This window comes from Vipera ursinii (assembly GCF_947247035.1).
Source record: "Vipera ursinii genome assembly, chromosome: Z".
In the NCBI taxonomy this organism is placed as follows: domain Eukaryota; kingdom Metazoa; phylum Chordata; class Lepidosauria; order Squamata; family Viperidae; genus Vipera; species Vipera ursinii.
Window position 1 is genome coordinate 85,866,264 of NC_139517.1, and position 23,340 is coordinate 85,889,603.

Sequence of the window (23,340 nt, forward strand, 5' to 3'; positions counted from 1 at the left end):
TGAGGAACTCCACAAACGAGAGACCTAGGGGCCGATCTCTGCCCCCCTGCCAACACCGACTCCGAGCGTCCCAGGAGATAGGAGGAGAACCACTGAAGAACTGTGCCTCCCACTCCCAATCCCCTGAGACGCCGCAGCAAGATACCATGGTCGATGGTATCGAAAGCCGCTGAGAGGTCTAATAGGACTAGGACAGAGGAATGTCCCCTATCCCGCGCCCTCCAGAGATCATTCACCAGAGCGACCAATGCCGTCTCCGTGCTGTACCCGGGCCTGAAACCCGATTGGTAGGGGTCCAGATAATCCGCTTCATCCAGGACCAGAGGGAGCTGATGCGCCACCACACTCTCAACAACCTTCGCAAGAAAGCGAAGGTTGGAGACTGGACGAAAGTTGTTCAAAACGGCTGGGTCCAGGGCAGGCTTCTTGAGGAGAGGTCTCACCACCGCCTCCTTCAAGACGGTGGGGAAATAACCCTCACTCAAAGAAGCAGATATAACCGCCTGGAGCCAGCCTCGTGTCCTCTCCCTAGCTGCATAAACCAGCCAGGAAGGGCACGGGTCCAACAAACATGTGGAGGAGCTCAGCCTCCCCATAATCCTGTCCACTTCATCAGGGGTCACAGAATCAAACTCTTCCCAGATAACATTGACAAGACCGCCCGTGTCCTGATCGCCTGACTCTGCCCAGCTGGAGTCCAAACCGGTCCGAATCCGAGCGATTTTATCCAACAGATGATGACTAAATTCCTCGGCACGACCTTGCAAGGGATCCTCCCTCACCTCCTGATTGAGAAGTGAGCGAGTCACCCTAAACAAGGCGGCCGGGCGATTATCTGCGGACGCGATGAGGGTGGAGAAGTAATTACACCTCGCCACCCTCATCGCTGCGAGATAAGACCTAATATAGGTTCTTAACCGCAACCGGTCGGGTTCGGATCGGCTAGACCTCCAGCAGCTCTCTAGGCCCCGTTTCCGGCGCTTCATCTCCCGGAGCTCCGCGGAAAACCATGGAGCTCGCTGGGATCTGCGCCGGGTCAGGGGCCGCAAGGGTACAACCCGGTCAAGTGCCTCAGTGGCTGCCCTTCCCCAGGCTTCCACTAAGGCATCAGCCGAGCTGTGAGCAGTGGAGGCAGGTGGGGACCCCAGCGCCGCTTGGAATCTATCAGGATCCATTAAGCGTCTGGGGCGGTACCATCTAATTGGCTCCGTACCCCCACGGCGGGGGGTGGCAAAGCGGAAGACCAGCCGCAGGAGATGATGATCGGTCCATGACAGGGGCATAATAAATGGAGAGCCCCCACCTAGATCATCCAACCACCGTCTAGATAAAAAAATCAGGTCAAGGGTGTGGCCTCCCTCATGAGTTGGCTCTGAAATTACTTGCGTCAGGTCCATGGCCGCCATGGAAGCCATGAACTCCCGAGCTAGCTCAGATGAACCTCCCAGGGATGGTAGATTGAAGTCTCCCAAAACTATAAGTTTGGGAAACTCAACCACCAAACCCGAGAGGATATCGAGCAACATGAATATAAGTTACCTATTAATTTCTATTTATGCCAAATTTATAATTATTTATATTGATACATTGTATCTTATGTATGTGCAATATTTTCAAATATGGTAAACTGAAATGAAATGGAGTTTTATTAATGGTAAAGGCAATGGATAGTATTCTGAATAGACAATACTATCATATTACCAACTGTCTTCTTTTTTCAGTATTCAAATTTAAAATTCTGGTCTCATTTTTTGGCCTGTTGTGCCCCTGCTAATGCCCAGCCTATGATAGCAAAAGCCATGTCCTCAAAAACTAGTTAAGTATGGTCCTGGGCATCGAAAGTTGCCACTCATACTTGAATTAGATATATCTAATTCAATTTATTCAATATATTGAATTTAGATTAAGTCACATGCAATGAGATTGATAGAGGAGATGCCTGTCACTTCTTTTAGACAACAGAAAATACTACACATAGGATCAAAAGAATCTTTTTTTTTTTGCTTTTCAGGCCGAAATAAGTTAGGATTTGAAACATAATAAAAATTGCAATGAAAAAAAACCTGATATTGGAAATCCTGTCCTAGACTAATAAAAAAATGTGCAGAAGAGCAATACAATTCAAATACTCATATGTTTTGATTGCTTTGTCCTAGTGTCAGCTGTTTCCCATTATATACAACCTTGCATTCATGACTTGAGTTTTACCATAGTTGTAACTAATTTGCTTTAACAACCAAAGGTTTTTGGTACAAAATTTTTGGTCTTGCCCATAGCTAAAAATAATTAAGGAAACAAAAAATTGCAGGAAAACAATGAAAGAATTTTTTGCTTTGTATCTTCAAACTAAAGTGATGAAGTTGTTTTTTCTATGAAATCAAAACCTAGCTTTTGTGCCTGATATTGGATGCAAATACAAGGATCACAGAAGAGGGAGGTCCTATACACAGATTTACAGGGACACAAAGAACCACAAGTAATCACATTCCAATCATTACCTAAACTTAACTCCTGCCATCAACATAAGCCAGAACAAATTGTGTCTGGATCCAGATTGTTAGTCTGAAATCAACAGGAAATTGATTGTTGTTCCTTAGAACACATTTAGAGGCTTTAGACAAAGCGAATACACATTTCAGAAAAATAAACAAATCTAAGTTCATAACACTTCAATTAACTTCGGCTGATTTAAACAGGATTTATTAAAATCTAATATCTGATTATTAGTAATTTTGATTTGCAAAATATTGCGGAACATTTCTTCCCAAATCTCTACTTTGTTCTTTTGAAATGTAGTACGACCAGTGAAGTAAGGGCCAGGTTTCAATTGCAGCTAATTATTAGAATAATCAATTTAAAGCTTGGATATCTAATAAAATTATATTATTCAAAATATATATTAATTGTGTTATAAATTCTTTACAAAACTATTTATTTTTCATCGTTGTACTTTCACATGTGTGATTCCTATTGTTCCCATATTAGCCAGTAAATTTCATTCCAAATTTTAAAAACTTTCAGAAAAGCTGTCCATAATAATGAAACAAATGCATTTTTGAGACAGAAAGAATGACTGAATTTAATTAGATTTTTTTCAGGTATCTTTCAATTTGAGTTCAATCATCATTCTAATTTTGCTTTCCTTATTCCTAGTCACTTTAAATGCTCCTGGGGCAGATATTTAGCTATTAATAGAATGATAATAACAGCATAAATTTTGTTTTACATTTGTATTTTAATAGCATAGATATCTTTATCCTTAATACTGCAAGGACAGGTCTGTAGTGTTACTTGAACTTTTTTAAAAAAATTAAAACTACCACGTAGGGCCCCTTTGAAAGAGGAAAATTGATAGTTGCCTGTAACTGCTTCCAGGTTTTGCATATTCTCTCTCTCTCTCTCTCTCTCTCTCTCTCTCTCTCTCTCTCTCTCTCTCTCTCTCTCTCTCTCTCTGTGTGTGTGTGTGTGTGTGTGTGTGTGTGTGTGTGTGTGGAGAGAGAGAGAGAGAGAGAGAGAGAGAGAGAGAGAGAGAGAGAGAGAGAGAGAGAGAATTAGGTAAGTAGAATTATAATGTGTGTGTGGCAGAGTTCTATGGGCCAGAGAGTATTTATGTTCTAAACTTGGATTTAAAATTAATTTAAATAGATTGTCCCAACTATAAAAGAATTTAAACTAAACTAAACTAAACTGAAGCCCTCCAGATATGTTAATATTACCACTCATAAAATTTCTGGCCATTAGTTCTCCTAACACACTTTGGACACACCTGATATAGCTTCAATTGTTCGTATAGCTGCTTATTTTTAAAACATTTTTGAAGTTTATTTTCAACTTTTGGGATTGTTGCGTGGCTTACACTACTAATAACAGCAAAAAAAAAAAAACTTCAGTGCATGGATAATGCCTTATAACCTTTAGTCAAGCTGATTTCCTTAGTTTCTCTTAAGAAATTGTCTTAAAGTGAATAAGTTATAGTCCTGTACTTAGTTCTTTTGGAATAGTGACACTGATTTCTAGGGGAGTCATCTGAATTTTAATAAGTGCACATTCATGACAGATTTTTAGATAGATTTACAAATATGTTGTTAACTGAATTGCCTGGACTGAAAAGAATTATATTTAAAATAACACATAGTATGGAATCTTAGAGTTTGATGGCTATTTTACACATGCTAGTTACAGTATTTCAAGTTAGACACTGATTAGGAAGATTCGTATGAAAAATGTCCTGCATTAATTTTATGTATATCTATATTTGTGTATACACAGACAGGCTGAGTATTAACTTCTATATTCTGATCTTTCAAATAACTGCTGTGTTTCAAGCATCATACTCTTTTATTTCTAATATAGTAATATATTCTGTGCGTTCCTGACTGCTATAAATATTTTATGTATTTCACCCCATTACCATTTTCTGCACAGTCTATGGTGTTTATATCTACTTCGGTAGATGCCAGCCTATATAACTGTGTACCTTCAATGCTTTGTTTTGGTATCGTACAAGGAAGCATGTGTTTAATACACTTTTTAAGAAAACATTTGCTAATTTATACCTTTTTTTGATTGAAGTTTTCAGCATTGTGTTTTTCATTTTCCTTAAGAAAAAATTAGTTTTCTATTTTTTAAAAAAATATCTTGTTCATGTGACATACCACTTACTTGTGTGTGTGTGTGTGTGTGTGTGCATTTAAAAGCAGAATAGTAATTTCTGCTAGTTATACTTAGTTATATATATCAAGAAATTAATTAAGTGACTGCATCTAGGCTAAAGATCTAGAGAATGAGACTTTAATTCATGTTGTCTTGCTTAACTAGCTTCTGGTCACTAGCCAGTATTTTAGTAAAAAAAAAATCTATCGTATTAGTTTGCATGGACTTGTTTTTTCCTTTCTGCTAATGTGGCTTGCTTCTGACCTGATAGAGCATATTTACTATACCATTAATTTTGCTAATTATTACAGTTGCAAATGAATTAGCAACTGCAATATTTGCTGTCCCATAGCTTGATTGGTGTCTTTCCAATATAGGGTACTGTGGCAGGCTAACATCCATTCTAACTTCAATGTGCTAAAATGATTGATACACCTTATATAGATGTTTTTCCATCTTGAGAAATCAAAGTATATAGGTTTCAACTCCAAAATTTCTTAAACAGCATGGTCATTGCTGGAAAATGAAGTTCACGTATAGACTTAATGTGGGTAACCCTTCCACAAACTGTACCACAAAAACAATTGGCACTGAGTTCTAGATAATGGTGGTATAATTGTTAATACTGATAAATTTTGTTTGCTAAGATTCTTTTTACTTTGTCCTCTTATAATTTATTTATTCTTTTTCTGTACTTTGCATAACTGCGTATCTTGAAAATAGGGAACATATGTAAGTATGTGTGTCAAAGTCTTATAATAGGTATCAAAGATTTTTTTTAAAAAAGAAAAACAACAAAAAATGGAATGAATTGTTATCATGACATTCTTTTTACAGTCTTATCAAGACTTTAAATGCAGCCTCTGGCTGCAGAAATACTGTTTCAGTCTGATGTATACCTAATATGTATATAAGTGTGTTTTGTTATTTTATATCTTATAAAAACATGCAATATAAAATACTTCAGATTATTTAGGATGATTATAGCTGTCCCATTTGCATGTCATATTTGCATTAGTATAATTATTCCTTCTCAGTTATTTCCTATAACAATGATACACTTTAGTGCAGCATTGCAAAGAATTGGTACAAGTCCTACAGTATTATTCTGTTGAGCTATTTTATATTATTTTTCACTGTAACTCCTCCCTACTAAAAAAAAAAGTACAGGCACATAAAGAGTTTGCCAAATTGACTTTTTTGTCTGTGAACCTGCCGGCAACAAACCTGTGTCTGAGATATGAACATCTGTGTTACATAAATGTCCTGCCCAATTTTTCTGTAAGGCAATAAGATTTCAAAGAAACAACCCAGGAATTAAGATCTGTTGTAATTGTTTTGACTGACAGTTAAATGAATATATTTAATTATAATACTTTACATTAATCCATTTTATTAATGAATTCCTCACATACATAATATGCAAGACACTTCATTAATATATCATTGGAAAATTATTAAATCAAGCTAGGCCATAGGTTATTGGAGCAGGTTACCAATACTGAATTGGCTTTATTCATGATTAATATTATCTAGTGGCTTCTATAAATGTACAACCTTAGTTAAGAAAACCATGGAGTATAACTTTTGTATGGGTAGTACATAGTGAAATGGCTAATGGGGCTGCTGGTTGTGTATATGCATTTTTACTTTAAGCTGTGACAATTGAGGTATCCCCCCCCCCTTCCTTCTCCTTAATAGAGTATAGCACGCTCCATCCTTTTTGTCCCTAGCTAAGAAATCTTGAATACCAGCCATATGCTCCTGTGCTTTATGCGCACCTGCTCTCCATCCCCCACCTTTGTAGATCTTTCTGCCTGGGCAGATGCCCACTTCTTTCGAGCTCCACTTTGTTTCTAAGTTTGTTAGGTGCGCTACCTCTCGGGACTGACAAGGGAGTTCCGTTCGCCTTTGGCAACTATTGCGAGTGCTCCCTTATCCCTATCCTGCTGCTGTCAATAGCTGCTGTCCCGCTGGTGCTGATGAAGGAGCTATGTATGTGGCTGCTTGGAGTTTATAGAGACTTTACACTTGCTTTTCCTTGCCCGTTCCTCGATTCTCCCCTTCGCTGCCCTCTCAACCCCTGAGCGCCCTCTCTCGCTAGCTTTTATCAGGAAGTCGCTACTGCTGCTTCTGTTTTGGCCCGTAGCCGGCGGCAGACCGCTCTGCATACGCGTTACACGATCGCCCAGTGCCCCAGCGGCATCTCTCGTTCGGCCGCATTGCTCCCTGTTATTCCGGGTATTGTGTGTAATAAATGCACAGCCGCCTCACACTAATCAAGCTGATTACAAATTCTTGCGCGCCCAGTGCCGGAAATCGCACCCCCTCGGCTCTCTCTACCCCTCCCTTCCCCTCCCCCCCACCTCCGGCTTTCTGGTTTTAACCCCCTCCCCCCTTCTGCCTTAACCCTCTAATCCAATTCCCATTTCCACCCCTTCTAGATGCCCTTTCCTCCATTTCGCCCCCCCCCAAACCCCCGCGCATCGATTTACGCCGTCACCACCTCCTCCTGCTTGTCTGTCTCTCCCTCCCAGGACGGCGCGTCGGATGATCCGGGGCCGCCGGGGAAGAGCTCCAGGCAGCAGGAGGGAGGCTGCGTCCTCCTACTGTCTTAAACTGTATCTCTCCCTTAAAAAAAAAAAATAAAGCCGGTAGCCCTCCGTGTTGTTTTGTATTAAAATGAGGAGGAGGAGGAGGAAGAAGAAGAAGCAGGAACTCCTGAAGCAGCAGCAGAAAGCAGTAGCGGAGAGGAAGGAGCAGGAGCAAGGGACGGCGGCGGCAGGAGCAGGAGGAGGAGTGATGAGTCAACTAATAATTTAATGGGGACAGACCAAGCGAGAGGGCGAGAGCGAGCAAGCCAAGCTGCGTCCGGGGGACACACAGACACACACACAGACACACACACAGAGTAACATCTAGCAAGAGCCACCAAACCGGCCTAAATAACAGTTATAGCCAGCCGACAGACAACAAGAATTTGAAATCTCACAGGATTAATTTATTACTGTTTTTTGGTAACCTGATTTCCCTTTTTCTCACTCCCATCTCTCTTGTCCCTAACCTTGATGTTGCTTAACTATTCCTAAGTATATTATTTATAATTTTCTCAACTGAAGGATCTTGGCTTTTGTTTTACTTTTGATGGTGATTGTATTTCTTTCCGTCCCTCCCCCCCTCCTGCGTCCGTCCGTCCGTCCGTCTCTCCGGGTAAATGAGAAAGAGGAATTCTATGCATTACAAAATAATAAACAACAAAGGCGATAGTGAAACTTAAGTTTTTATATCTTTAGTTTCTACTTTTCTGTAGCTTTTAGTATTTTTATTTTGTTTCTGTTCTTTGAAGCTTTGTGCAGAAAGTTTTTGGGTTAGTTTTTTTTTCTTTTTGTGGGAAGAAGGCATGTGTTTTCTATTTCTCTATTTCTTTTTATAATATAATTATTATAAAAATAATTACAAATAGAAAACTCACCAGCTTTTCTGCTTTCTAGAGTGTCAGATAGAAAAGCTATCTCACCCCCATCTCTTTCTCTTACTTTTTTTCCTCTGTTCAGATTTAGGCAGGTCATTCCTAATCTGTTTCCCTCTTTTTTTAAAAAATGTTTTGATTCGGTATTGTCAGCATGGTTTAAATATTATTAATATGTATTGTTTATAATAATTATTTCCCTTTCTCATCATCATTCCCTATTATTGCAATCACCACATGTTTCTGTAAATTTACTAGTACTTCTCTTTCTCTTTGGGTTTATTTTATTGCTTCCCCTTCAACGACTGCTACATTTGGCTTATATATTTTCCTTTTACTATGTTAATAAAATTAGAATTTTGGAAGGAAGTGTCCTTCAGTTTATTTTTTTTTATTTTTTACAAAAAAGGGATTTAGAAATCATCTTCAAGACATCGTTCTGCAAAGGAAATCTCCTTTGTTTCCATTATTTATATGCTGTCAAGTTTTGAAGTGGTGAGTTTCAGGTCTTTTTATGAAATTTCACTCAAACTGCAATCTTCCTGTTTCTAGATAGTGTTTTGCTTCTTTGTCTCTTTAAAAGGTCAGAGTGAAAGCTTGGCCTGGATTATCACAACCATATGGAATGGATAAGAGCAGAGCCTCTCTTAAATGTGATTAAGAGGTTTTATCAGAGAAAGGAGGAGGAGATAAAGAGAAAGGGGAGGGAGCTAAGTCTCAAAGTATTGAAGATGCAGTAGTCATTTCTACTTGCAGAACCATATGCAAACAACTGAAATCCACTCACAAAATATTTAAAATGTCATCTTCCTTCTTCAGCAGTATACACATGCAGTAATATATATTTTTCTAAAAACTTACAGAACAAATAATTGAATAGGAAACCAGCAGATACTTCTTCCTGTCATATCTAAAGATAATTATTAACTCTTCGTGACAAATCATGTTGAGTATATCTCACTGGTATTTCAGATGGAGAGAAGCTTTGTTGAACTTTAGCCTTGAATGTAAAAGTTTAAATTGGTAAATTATGTGGAGTTTTTTTTTGCACCTTTTGTTTACATTTCTTTTTTCATTATACTCTTTTTTGCAAGGTGATGAAGTGTAGATACAGTGGATGTGATCAATTCAGTATTTTTAGTCACTATACTGTATATACAATTGATTGCTAGCTTAATATTTTTATTCACTGGTTATGGCTGTAGAAGTATATATGTTAACTAATGAAACAAAAATGTGTTTCAATTGTTAAAAAGTGGTAGTAATTTTCTAGTTCAAAATATTTTAGGTCCTTCAACTAATTTCAAATTAAGGAAAGAAAAGCTTGGGTATTAGACATGTTTCGATGAAGTACTACCAAGGACCATGTAGATGTTGGTAATTTAGATACGCAGTTTTGAGTTAAGGTAAATAGCAGTTAATGTAATGAAAAAGAATAATCTTGATTAAAAAAGTGATTAAAGTAGGCATATTTATTGTTAATGAGACTCATAACCAAAAACAGATGGGACCACAATCAATGGTAAACCTTTGGTTCGCAGCATGTCATCCCAGAGTGCAAGGATAAATAACCATTATATTCTAAAATTTATATTTATTCAATTGGCAGTTTTAAGGGTACAGCTAACTCTTAAGATTAACATTACTTTGTATTATGAAAGACAAAGCAGTTATGATTTAGTAAGGAACAAATTTGCAGTGAGAATATATAGCATTGTCACTACAACGAAAATCTTGTCAGAGCTGAAAAGGGGGTATTTTTACTGTAGATTAAAACATTATTTATTAATGGATTGATATATTTTTTTATGTAACCTCACCTTTCCCATCCACAGTTATAGTGTTTACACTTAATTGTGTAAGTGCTGCTTCATAAATGACTGGTCACCTGTTCCTAGTGTTTATACTGCATATATAATAAAGCAGGTAGTGTGATTAAATCTTCAAAAAGGCAGCAGACCCTCTATTATAAAGCAAATATATGTTCATAGTAATATATACATAAATGTATTAATATAATTTTAATAATTAAAAGTACTTTTGTGCTTTGGTATTACAGTAGTTAGTGGTTACTGTGTATGTGTTATACTAGAAAAATAGTAAAAGAATTAAAGAATTTGAAACCAATATTGAATGATAGTAGTTAGGCTAACAGCTTAATAATACAAATTTGTCAATATTCAAAAATTCATCAAATGGTGTAATAGGTTTGAAAGATTTTCAGCTTGATACCCAAGAAGGTTAGGAGGGCTTAAGGAGACTTCCATATGTAGCATTTATATGGTAACTTAAGCGACCTAGAATTTGACATGTTGCTATAGGAAAATAAGTTTTTAATTGTATCTGATACTCAACTGCCTTTATTGATAGAACAATTCTTTTTACAAATTCTAAGTTAATATAGGAGACTTTTTTTAAAGATGCACATAAAGGAAACTTCATATTCCCAGTTTAATCTATTAAATGCCTGGGTAAAATTTTAATCCCTTTATTTCCTGAGAAGTTAAATAATCCAAGATTTCTATTAACTGAAGTGAAATATTTTAGTAATTTGAGGAAATCATACTAAGCTCATAAATCATATTAAATTTATAATCTTAGAAGTTGTAAATAAGAAATTTGTAGCAGACTATATTATTCTGTGAATGCTACTAAATATATATGCAGTTCTCACTAACAATATCTAAGATATAAATCTCATATACAGGTATAGAATGAACTTTATTATATAAACGGTAGAAAAATATATATATATGTATATTGAAATGTTATGAAAGGTTTGATAGTTAAACAGTTTTCCCATAAATACATTCTTATTTAAGAGCCAGTTAATATTATGTGAACATGATATACAGATGTATTATGTACATGTGCAAAACTGCCTACATAAAATTACGCACGCGTATACAACACATTTTTTTTTTCAAATCATGGCAGGTGATCTTTAGAGGCGGGACTGAGTATGGATCACTTGAACGAGACAACTCAGGGGAAAGAACATTCAGAAATGTCTAACAATGTAAGCGATCCGAAGGGTCCACCAGCCAAAATTGCCCGCTTGGAACAGAATGGGAGCCCATTAGGAAGAGGAAGACTTGGAAGTACAGGAACTAAAATGCAAGGAGTGCCTTTAAAACACTCTGGACACCTGATGAAAACACAAATTAGAAAAGGTAACACACTAATAATATGAAACATTAATTTTTAAATTATTTATATTGTCTTAGAAGAAACCTACCTTCACGTTTGTGTATGATTTGTACCTCGCAATGGCATTTTTGTTCAATATCGCATTTTAAAATCTGATAGAAATGATACTTGGAAGATTGAATTGTATGCCTGGGTGGAGCATCTTGTTTTGCAGGGTGGGGTCTTTTTAATAGGAAAAAACCTGTCATATTTTCAGATTATTTTTCTCATTGAACACAAATAATGCTATTAATCAAGGTTAGTTTTCCTATAAACTAATTTTGCAGACATCTGTGTGTATATTGTCAAAATACTTTATAACATGTAAATAAGTAGAAAAGGTTCTTGAAGTAGCCAGATTTATACTTTTATCTGCTCTTGACAAAAATCCAAAATTGGAAGATCAACATTTCTGACGCATTTGCTAGTTGAATTCAAGAAAGTAATATAAAGCTTTTTTGGTGTTCTGTGGAAAACTCCTTTATGATGACAATTTTTTCGCACTTTTATTTCCTTAAGTACAATTCATTACTGAGCAATGAACAACTTGGGTGTCATATTGTTCAGTGACTGGTTTGCTGTAATTAGACATTCTCACACAAGAAAAAATGCTTTTAGAGCCAGTGACTGATGCGGTATGTGTGTGTCCATGGCTGTTTGTATTATGGTCTGTTGAAGTAAAATTAATAGTATACATGATGATCTTTTTGGATCATAAACAGCACTCATGATAATTTAATCAAAATAAACATATAATTTCAAATTCATTTAATACTTCTTTCCTCAGTATTATTGTTGCATGTTTCTAAGATTTCTTGCAGTTGCTATACTGAGACAATTAAGAACACCAAGTTAGAAAGCAGTGGCTTCCATTCTGATGCATAACATTTATCATACAATAATTTACTTTTTCCTTGGATTGGCGAAAACAAAGAATATATTGATCTTAAAATGAACAGACACAGCAGTCCGTATTGTTTAGATCTGTATCTATTAAAAATAGAATAACAGCACTTCAGCAAATTCTTTGGCCTCTGTTCATGATTACCCTATTTATTGATTGTTTGCCAAGAATGTATGCATCTTAAGAAAGCCAAGGGTAAGGCATTAAAAATATAATTTATTGCTGCTTTTTAAACAGAGTGCATTAATATTGTACTTTGAAGCACTGAGGCTATGTAAAAAGGACTTTCTGACGCCTGTAAACATATAAGTTCCATAAATTCCTAAATAGGAGATTTCAGCTGTGTCTGGTATTATGTGATATTTGCACAGCAAACTTTAATGCCAGGACAGTTTTAGACAGGGATTCAACAGACTTCTCTGCTCCTTACAGCAGACACTGTGTTTATATAGACTCATAAACCTTCAGCAAATCCTCTGACATTGCTTTCAGGTTTAAATCATACTATATTTTTAGCGTTGAACACTGACCAGTACTTTCCCCTTTAATGCTAGAAGGTTATAAGGTTTCTGCACTGTCTTGCTAAGTACTTGAGTGATCAGCAACTTGTCAAGTTATACTAATCAAGGAAGCTTTGCCATTACAGTATCATATAGAAGTATAGCATACTTATCCTAATGGGGAAAGATTTTCCTTTTCAGTTGAGACATATTTCACACACACTGCTTTTTTTTGAGTTTTAGTAATCATTTCTCTCTCGTTTTGAGATCAGTGTAAGAAAACTATAAGGTAAATAGATACCTTATTGTATTTCTGAAATATGGATATGAAGTATGAAGGGAATTAATGAATATTCTGCAGTTAATATTGTTATTAATAATGTTAAATTCCTAGCCTTGTTGCTATGTTCTGGTTTTGGTAGATGAGAGCTTACCAAACCACTGAAAAGAAATGAAAGAATAATTTACCAATTTATATTTTGATATTTGTCTGGAGATTTTTTTTTGACAATGTATGAGATGTACAATATTGATAAGCATTTAGAATTGTGTTTCATGTTGAGTTTGTTTAACAAACTAGCAAATTTGAGCTTGTTTTGCAAGCAAGCGTAGTTGGCTTTCATGATTCTGCCTAAAAATGTAGACGGAACAATATCTCATTCCGTAGAATCATAAAATTTGGTGTCAATAGTTCCTTGAAATGGATATTAAAATGTCCTGGAAATATATATAACAGAGCACTTTATTAAAAAAAATAAAGAATACCCATGTAAATCATACCGTGTCTATTTAGAAATAAGACCTGTTGAATTCAATAGAATTCATGGGTCTAAAGCGTGTGGTGTGTGTGTGTGTTTGTGTGTGTGTTTGTGCAATTTGGACTACAATAAATTTACAGTAATTAGCTTTTGAAAACATCTACATTCAGTTTTCTCTTATTCAGTTTTCTCTTATTCTAAATCATACAGTTATCTAAGATTAGATTACTATTTTCTAAATATAAAAATTTAAAGAAAAATCAGATTAAAGTGATATTTTATGAGTACTGCTAATTCAGTAACTTTCTATAGTAGTTCGTGTACTGCCAACAATTTTCATTGTAAATAGAGTTATGTAAATTGCATTGCAGTGACTTGTTCTGAAGTTTTCTGCAATGTGTGTTTAAGTAGTAGTACTGAAGTAGTACTTTTCACAAGTAATCATACAGGTTATGGGCAACCAGGATTATTTCTCTGCAAGCAATCTTATTCTTTATATAGTTCAGTATTGAATTCCTCAACAGATCAAAAACTTTTGCACTCTTTTTAAAATGTGTTTGTGTTGTTTCTCATACCTTCCAAACCTAGAGTTGGCCATTTGTTCATCTGTGTAATAATTCTTTAATAGTCCACTCAGAAAGTATATGTAAGTACTGTGTAAATGTTATTTCTGAACATTGTTATCTTATAGGAACCATGCTTCCAGTTTTCTGTGTTGTGGAACATTATGAAAATTCCATTGAGTATGATTGCAAGGAAGAACATGCAGAATTTGTTTTAGTAAGGAAGGACATGTTATTCAACCAGCTAATTGAAATGGCATTATTATCACTTGGATATTCTCATAGCTCTGCTGCCCAAGCAAAAGGTAAATGTCATGATAAATTACAAAATATTTGTATTTATTAATGGGGGTAGTGAAGCATAATTTTCCTTGGTTTCAGGAATGTTAAGAGTTTCAAATCTGGTTGTTGTATATATAATAGTAATACATCCTTCAGATTTTGCTTAGTTCCATTTTTATAGCTATTTATTTTATTCATAGTAAATATTGAGGTGTGATAGTATTTTTCAAATAGTTTCAGTGGAAGAGGCAACATTAATTATATATAAATGTAAAGCATTTTTCAATAGAAAATCAACTTTATTCTAGCACTAAGCCTCTCTTGAGAAATTTGCACAATGTGCAAAAGAGTAAGAAGGCGTAGGGCACTGTTTATGATTTCTATACATTTCTGATCTGTTTATCATTTCTTGCTGCAAGACAAGAAAAAATTAGATGGTGAATTGATTTTAAATGTCATTAAAAGAAGTTATGACAAGTAACTTTACAAACATATATTCTTTTATCTAATTTCTTAACATTGTTGACATAGTTTTCCTGGAATCGTTCTGTTTGATGCAGGATTGATCCAGGTTGGAAAATGGAACCCCATTCCTCTATCCTATGTGACAGATGCTCCTGATGCCACTGTAGCTGACATGCTGCAGGATGTTTATCACGTAGTCACACTGAAAATCCAATTGCACAGGTATGTCACATAAAGCAGAAATCTGAGTAAGAATCAGAATCTGATATATTGTGACTACTCCAAATCTGCTTATGTCAGCACAAAATCTGTGAATACTACCTACGTTCTTTTGTTATTGCAGTGTGGGGGTAAAAAAAACCAGCCCACAATATGGTAAGAAATTTTATATTTAGTTAGTTCTGTTTCATAGCTTTCTTTTTCTGGGATCTCATTAAAAGTATATAGCATTTTAGTCAATTAAATGATGCATTGCAAGAAGGCATTTTACATAAAGTTTACTTAAGAGAAAAATATTTTTGCATATCATGAACAGCACCATCTGTGTGCATTTTGAAAAAAGAATGACTTGTTCACTCTTATTGTTGCAGTCAAGGCTTTAAAATTTCGCTGTAACTAAAAGGGGGGAAGCTAATATATTAATTCTTTTCATGATCAGTCGTGAAAAGGCATTACACCTTAAATTGTTTTACCAAGCGCATCAGAGCAGGAAGGTAGAAGTAACATGGAAAAATAGTCGCCACATGCAGCTGATGTATAATTCATGCATCAATACAGCAGATGTGTTGTATAAAGTAATTAACTAATCGGAACAATCAGGAGACTGAGAGCAATCTCCAGATGCATCTGCTTGATGCACAGAATGAAATCTGTCTGTCTTAAAGGAATGTTCAGCAGCAGAATGCAATCCTGTAATAATCCTTTTTCTAATCAATGTCTCAAATAGTTGCCCTAAACTAGAAGACTTGCCTCCTGAACAATGGTCTCACACAACAGTAAGAAATGCTCTGAAGGATTTACTGAAGGATATGAACCAGAGTTCATTGGCCAAGGAGTGTCCCCTTTCACAGGTACTTAGCATAACATTCAGTAAATAATAAAACACCATAGGCAGTGTTGAACTGAGATTTCTGCATACAGTTGCCACTAGAATTTTTGAGAAAAAAATAAGATTTCATATTTTTACATTGATGTACTATATTTTAAGCATCAATCAACCATTTAGGATAGTGTAGCCTGTGAAAAAGTTGAATATTCATTCAATTTTAATACCAAAACTGCTTTGAATTTTTTTTATCAGAGGCACCTGTTTATTATAATAATTAAACAATGGAGTTTGTAAAACACATTCCCAGGTTTAAATTTTATGTTACATAAAAAGTAGGTTAATCTTGAAATGTTATAAAAATAAAGAGTTACTATAGAGAAACTTAATTTAACAAAATCCAGCTATATAATACTAAATATACCGCTTTTTCATAATGGATGAAAATTATTCAAGGACATTGCTAAAAAAAAATTTTAATTCATTGTTGAGGTTTATATGAGAAATGTGCAAATTAAAATGCACTTGTAGATTTTAAGAAAGAAAAATGATCATGCAAAAAATTCTAATTTCAATTTAATTACAGTATTTTTCTATGTGGATAAATATTTTCAATCAAAAATGATTTTGATGGATTTTTAGATTCAACATTCCCTCCCCATTTTAATTTTTTTTTTGAAGGAAATGTATTCTTGATCATAATCAGGATGTACAATATAGTTCCCTTCATTAATTCATTCTGATTTCCATAACCATAAACAATTGTCCAAAAGTAACTTCTGTTATTTCTACAGAAGTTTGGTTTCTTGCTTTCTTGTTCAGTTGACCAGTTGTCAGCATAATCAATCTTTCTTAGAATTTTTTTTTTAGATATACCATGGAGATAAAAAAATTCAAATGGTTACACCATCATGAATCACACCACATAGTTGTCAGATTAAGTTTCAGAGCAATATGAATTCCCTTACAGGCTATGCAAACGTGGTAGTGTCTTTCACAATAAAAAGAAAAATTATTTTGATTTTAGATAGAAAAGCATAATTAGTTTATATGGTAAACCAAACTTACTGATCTGGAAATATTCTCATATGAAAAAGCATGTGTGCGATATTAATTTAAAATTAACAAAAGAATTAATATATTTTATTTCAGTAATCCCTTTTACAAGTCTGTAAAATAAGATAATGTTTTTATTCTTATGTTGTAGCTTGAGACTAAGGGACACCTAATTCATTTTGGAGACAGATTTGCACTTGGAACTTCCTGATTTACAGCTTGATCTTTTTCTCTTGATTCTGACACTATTCATTGTTCAGCTTCTAGAAAGTAGCTTAATTATGTTTGAATAACTACTTAATTTTTGTTTAACATACCGACTTTAAATGCACATTTCTTAATAAATGTTACTGAAATAAATGGATGTTTTATCCAAACAAATGTTGAATCTTCAGGAATCAAGATATAGGATATATTCCTTGTTTTGTTTTGAATGTTTATGTAGATAGAAGAACATTTGTATTTAGAAAACTCATATGCCTACTAGAATCTTCAACCTGAGTATATTTATGTATCAATCTCTTATTACTTTTAGGAGATAGAAACAAAAATGATGCTTGCGATTTTTATTGTACAAGAACATTCATTTGGGGCTGTAGAATTATATTCTTTACATTTGACAAAGTCTCATTCAGTTCTGTGTGTAAATGGAAATATCCTGGTAATTCAGTGTTTTCCAATGAAAGATTGTGATACAGGTATCAGAAATAAATGTAGCTAATATGCATGGGTAGTCTCTTTAGCGCTGATTTTAAAAACAGTGCAGATTGATAGTTGGATGCTATGCATATTTGATATGCACGTTTACTTAGAAATAAGTTCCACTTTATTCAGTAGTTTTGTATTTGTAAATAGGTTTGTATAGCCTATGTAATAAAAAAGCAAATTAATTTTGCTTATTTTGGCAAAGTTGCAGCTTTCCAGAATAAATGTGATGCAGTGAGAAATGAAAAGACCTGTCTCCTTTATATTAGTTTCATTACAATAAATGGTAATCTGAAATCTACTAAGCCAGTACTTCTCAATCTTTAATATTTTAAGTTCACTTTGCCGAAGTATTTCAGTCTAACCAGGATAAAACAGAAGGATTATTTTTCTCTAAAAGGACATTGGTATTTTTATAGGCATTATAATTATTATTTCCAGAAAATTTTTAAAAATTAATGTTTCAATGATTTGCCTTTTGGCCCACCTAGATTGTTTTATGAAATTCAACTTGCACCTGCATATCACCCATTAGGAACCACTATGCTAAACAGCATTAATGTAAAAAGAGAATATTAATTTCATTGTACTTAGGTATTTTATTAATTTATTCAATTTGTAAGCCACCTGCCTCCTGGCGATTCTGGAAGAGTGTAGTAATCAAGCAATCATACTCTTCTTTTCCCCCCCAGAAATCTAGATGAAAAGTTTTACATGCCAAGTCTCATTGGACTAGTATCACTGTGAAAGAGTTGTATTCCATTTTGCACGCTTGTATCGCTGGTTTTCTTTCAATTAAGTATAGAATTGTAACAATTTCAAAAAAGAATGTTGTCTTCTTGTATAATTTTATACCAAATATAATGGGTAGAGAAAGATAATCCTCTGTGTGAGATGGATATAAAATCATGTTATTTAAAGTGATTAAGAAGACTTGCCATTGCCTACTAATTTTCCATCTTCAACATACCAAAACCTAAGAAACCTAGATTTGTATGGAATCTGAGACCTTGAGTCAAAAATTTAGCTTTATATAAACTTTTACTAAAAGTCCTAAGGAATTTATTAATAAAGAATAACTAATGAATGGTTTTGCTTATACCAAACAAAATCTTCTTTAAATATACTCTATGTATTGGGCTTTTTTCTTCTTGCATATTTTGTGTTTTGTTTAGCACTTTTTCACCACCAGTGTAATGAAAATTGCATTCTGCTCTTTGTTTATAAGGTCAATCATAGTTTCTTTTTTTTCTTATGGCTTTTAAGAAATGTGTGAACATCCTTTTTGTGGTTGCAGTACATATTAAGTGCACAGGAATATTTCTTGCCGCTATGTCTAAAGCAACCTACAACCTGTAGCACTCTGACAAATTCACATGTGCCTATTTTTAAGTTTCGGACCTAAAGCTTGTTAGCTATTTGCAGAATAAATAAGCAGCAAATAGCTACTTATTTAAAAGATTATTTTGTGTCTTTGGAAATTAGATTTGAAATGCAGAGTATCATACATTGACCTTTGCTTAAGCACTACAGGATCACATTGCCAGTCTTTTGAGCTGTTCTGCCTACCTTCATGCTTTTTGTTATTTTAGTAGTCTTTAGCCTTATTTTGAAAGCCTTCTGCAAATGACCAAGCTTCTGATAAAACTATCATTAGAATAGTCCTATAGGAATAAAATAAAAGGGAGGAAGTATGAGAAAATGACATTGCAGAAGGAGAAATAAAAAGTTTACTCATTAATATGTGTTCAATATTCATTTCACTGCAGATTTAAACTAAGCACCAGTGTTCAGCTTCCTCTATTATACATTTTATTTATGTAAGATATGAATATTTTAATTTCTAGGACTGAACCCTGTATATTAGAATACAATATGTAGGTTATGGTTGAGGAAAAGTAATCAAAATTAAAAGCCATTATTCCTACAAAGTAAGATTTCTCCAATTTAATATTAAACACATCTGGGTACCAAGTTGGAGAAAAATCCTATGGAATTGAATGAAGTTGTGGGAAACCAATTTCAAGCAAGAGTACATTGTGTTTTCATGGTTTTTTAACTGATTTATTCTCATTGAAAGTCATATCGAAGTGTTGTACTATACTACTAATTCCTTAAAGCCAGTAAAATTATTATTTGAATTGATCTGATTATTGAGTGAGGTTTAATTCAAATGCAGGGAATAGTATTCTTCAGATATGGATGAGGAGCTCAGTATGTGTTCTAAATTAATCCCTCAGAATATAGCAGTGGGTTAGTTTTTTGCAAATTAAGAATGAATTCAGACAGGATAGAGGTACAATCACTAAGGGGGATTGTTGGGGTGATGAGGGGGAATGTGCTTCCTGTAAAGGTATTATATTGACTCGATATTAATTACTTGATGCTGTGTTGTTACTAGAGGTGCTGTCAATTGTTCAAAATATTTTTTATCAGGTTTGATTAATATTTATCCATCAAATTTATATTAGTCGCTCATCTCCCTTCTCTGGGTAGCTCAAATTGGGCAATTATCGCAGCTTTCTGAGATAGCCTAGATAGTTTTGGAAGCTTCCACTTAAAGTACTGAGTTATATGTGAAATACTTTCAAAAGACTGCAAACACTCCATTGAAAATAAGGGTTCAGGTTTTAACATCTGAACATATTCATCTGTTGCTATGTGATCTATTGCATTCATTTTTATACCATTTTTAAGTACTGAATTTAATTTTAAGTCCCAGATAATTTGGGGCTAGTTTATCTCAAGAATCACTTGATTCCACTATATAATTAATGCCAGATATAGTATTATTTATTTATTATTGGGACTTATATGCCGCCCTATCTCCCGAAGGACTCAGTATTAGTAGCGTATCTTTTCACTTGATGGCATTCCATGTGTAGAATATTTTTAATACTGCCAGGCCTCAACTTTCCATTTGTTTTGCTTTTTTAAAGACCCATTTTGGAGATTCTAATAAATTGGTGTGTGGTATTTTTAAAATATGACCAATTTTACTTGATTTAAAATATACATATTTCATTTGATTTTGTACAAACACAGGGAAATACTTTGCGATACTTTTTAACACTGCATATATAAGTCTTGAAGTAACAAATATACATATGCATACGTAAAATGGTGTATATTGTACAGATCCATATTCACATCAGCACAATTTTTCTACAGAAGCAAATAATATATGTCAATAATAGTTTTCACTTGAACTACACCACTGTTTCTGTCATGTAACAAATATACATATGCATACATAAAATGGAGTATATTGTACAGATCCATATTCACATCAGCACAATTTTTCTACAGAAGCAAATAATATATATCAATAATAGTTTTCACTTGAATTACACCACTGTTTCTGTCATGGAATTATAGGACACTGATATCTTACTTTTGCCAAAGCCAAAGACAGCAAATGGTTCACAGCTTTTTATCCTGAATTTGGTTTTTTTTTTTGCTGCTGTTGCCTTCTGAGATTGTAGACACTGATATGGACAAAGAATAGAAATACCATTCTCCTTATGCCTGGCAACATTTTTTGTGAAGTGGTATGGATTGGGTACAGAGAGAGAATACAAAAGACAAGAGTTGTAAAGTGGTGGATTGATGGACAGTATCTTGCAAACTTTCTATCCTTCCCAAAATGAATAAATTTAAATAAATTTAAATAAATAAAATAAATTCAGCAGATTCCTTATAATGTTTCTTGCTTTGATTGCCTTACCCTTTTTTGTCTAATTTCCTTACACTTGATATATTTGCTATCAACCTGAATTATAAATAGTCCACATGCAGAACATTTATAGCATGTTGATCGATATTAACTATCACATAACATAATATTTATAATGCCACAAAATTGTAACAATTTGGAATCAGCTTTAATAAATAAATTATTTAATAAATATTGAATTAAAAAGTGCTATATAAAGTTATATTTGCTTTCTAATTCATTGACTTATAGACATGGGATGATGGCTAAGATAATGTAGCTTATCTTTCCATATTTTCTTTATAAGATTCTTCATTTACCAGACTATAAAACAGCACTTGCCTGAAGGATAAAACAAGTGATATCTGTTTCCATTGTCAAACTGGTTCTAGGGCCTGATTCTTTTACATTTCTTTATTGAAAAAGAATTTTATTTCTTCAGAAATAACTTCTCTTTAAAAGTAATATATGTTACTTGCTTCAGGTATAGAACAGCCAGAAATATAAGATCATACACATAAATGTACTTTTATATTTTAGAATTGTTATATGTTACAATTCTTTTTAATTTTACAAATACTTATACTCACTAAGTCCTTGAAAAGTAGGGAAAAACCACATGAGCAGTAGCAACAGCAACAACAAATATTTTTATGTGTTTCTCATAATCATAACAGCTGCATCATATCATAGAATAGTTAACACGACTATTAATATACAACTCTTTATGTTACCAGCCCTTTGTGAATTAAGGCTGTTTCTTGTATACAAGATATGCAAACAATATCTCAATGGCAGTTGAATGTTTAATGCAAAAGTAATGAGTCAGTTGTCTGCTAGGCTCAAGTATTTATAAGAAGAAAATACATAATTTGAATTTTTGAGAACTATATAATTTCAATTTTAGAGAATATTTTATTAATCTAATAGGTTTCAAAAGTATCTCACAGGAATCAAAGCAAACTATAATAGAGGTTCAAAATAATATGTGTTCAATTTTTGATTCAACTTCATTTGTCTTAACATTGTGTTGGTATTTTAATTCCCTGGAATAGTTTACAGACTACCTGACAAAAAGAATAAAATATATAATTTGTGTTGACACAAGTATTCATAGAGCATATTGTTTATGTTTGGTTTGATCTTTGACCATTAAGTGGACCACTAGATTGCAAAGGGATTTAGGCCTAAGTGGTAAACTTCCAAGTGGTGGCAAAATTTGCACAGTGCAGGTAGTCTTTGAATTAAAACCATTTGTTCAGTGATTGTTCAAAGTTATGACAGTCCTGAAGTAAAAGACCCCTGCATGAAATTAGTGCTGTTACACTACTCCCATGGTCACATGACTGGCAGCCTACCTGCACTTAAAACTCCAGGGACACTACAATTCCCCCACCCTCCTATATCTCTCCCATCATTTGGGCCCCTACCATTCTTCTCTTTTCCAAATGAACTGGCTTCACCGGCCTCCTGCTCAGGCTTATGATGAGGCATTCTCAGCCTAGTTGTTGGGCCAGTCTGGGGCTGGCTTCATGCTGTTAAAAGGGGCGGGGGAATAAGCCAAAATCAGTCTTTTTATTTCACAGCATGAAGCCAGCCCCAGACCTACACAGGAGCTCTTTATAGAGTGGTGTTTTGGCTTAGTGTGGCCCAAGAGATGGCTTTGCCTTTCCCCCCCCCCTTTTTTCTGTAGAACAAAGCCAAAGCTCAGCCCTGCAGCAAAAGCAAGTGAAGGGTGAACTGGCATGGCAGAGTGCAAGGCAGCAGGAATTTTGGAATGCAGAATGGTGAGAACAACTAGGATTGGGTTAAAGCAACTTCAGCTTCCCAGGGCATGGCAACCATCTGCAGAGCTTTTTGCCACTCACAGGTACTGGATCACACAACGAGCAAAGATGGAAAAGAAGATAGGTAGCTGGGGGAAATGGAGGCAGTCCGTATCTTACTGAGGAATGGCTTGGCTACTCAGTTAATGACTCATGATTCCCAATTAACCACCAAAATGGGAGTGCCATCCTAATTTTGATTGATGCAAA

The 23,340-nt window shown here is 34.5% G+C and overlaps 1 protein-coding gene across 4 annotated transcripts in view; it reads left to right on the plus strand.

Moving 5' to 3' along the window:
• SATB1 (SATB homeobox 1) overlaps positions 1 to 23,340 on the plus strand; it is a 120,808-nt gene that overhangs the window by 16,956 nt on the left and 80,512 nt on the right. For 2 of the 4 annotated variants that reach the window (XM_083376138.1, XM_083376141.1), the window contains exons 1-6: positions 7,352 to 7,670; positions 8,532 to 8,617; positions 11,060 to 11,295; positions 14,165 to 14,341; positions 14,879 to 15,005; positions 15,730 to 15,853. In XM_083376138.1, the coding sequence (XP_083232264.1) occupies positions 11,085 to 11,295; positions 14,165 to 14,341; positions 14,879 to 15,005; positions 15,730 to 15,853 (639 nt within the window). In that variant the 5' untranslated portion in view covers positions 7,352 to 7,670; positions 8,532 to 8,617; positions 11,060 to 11,084. Of the gene's footprint in view, positions 1 to 7,351; positions 7,671 to 8,531; positions 8,618 to 11,059; positions 11,296 to 14,164; positions 14,342 to 14,878; positions 15,006 to 15,729; positions 15,854 to 23,340 lie in introns of those variants that run through there. The other 2 variants (XM_083376140.1, XM_083376139.1) reach the window with 2 other exon arrangements.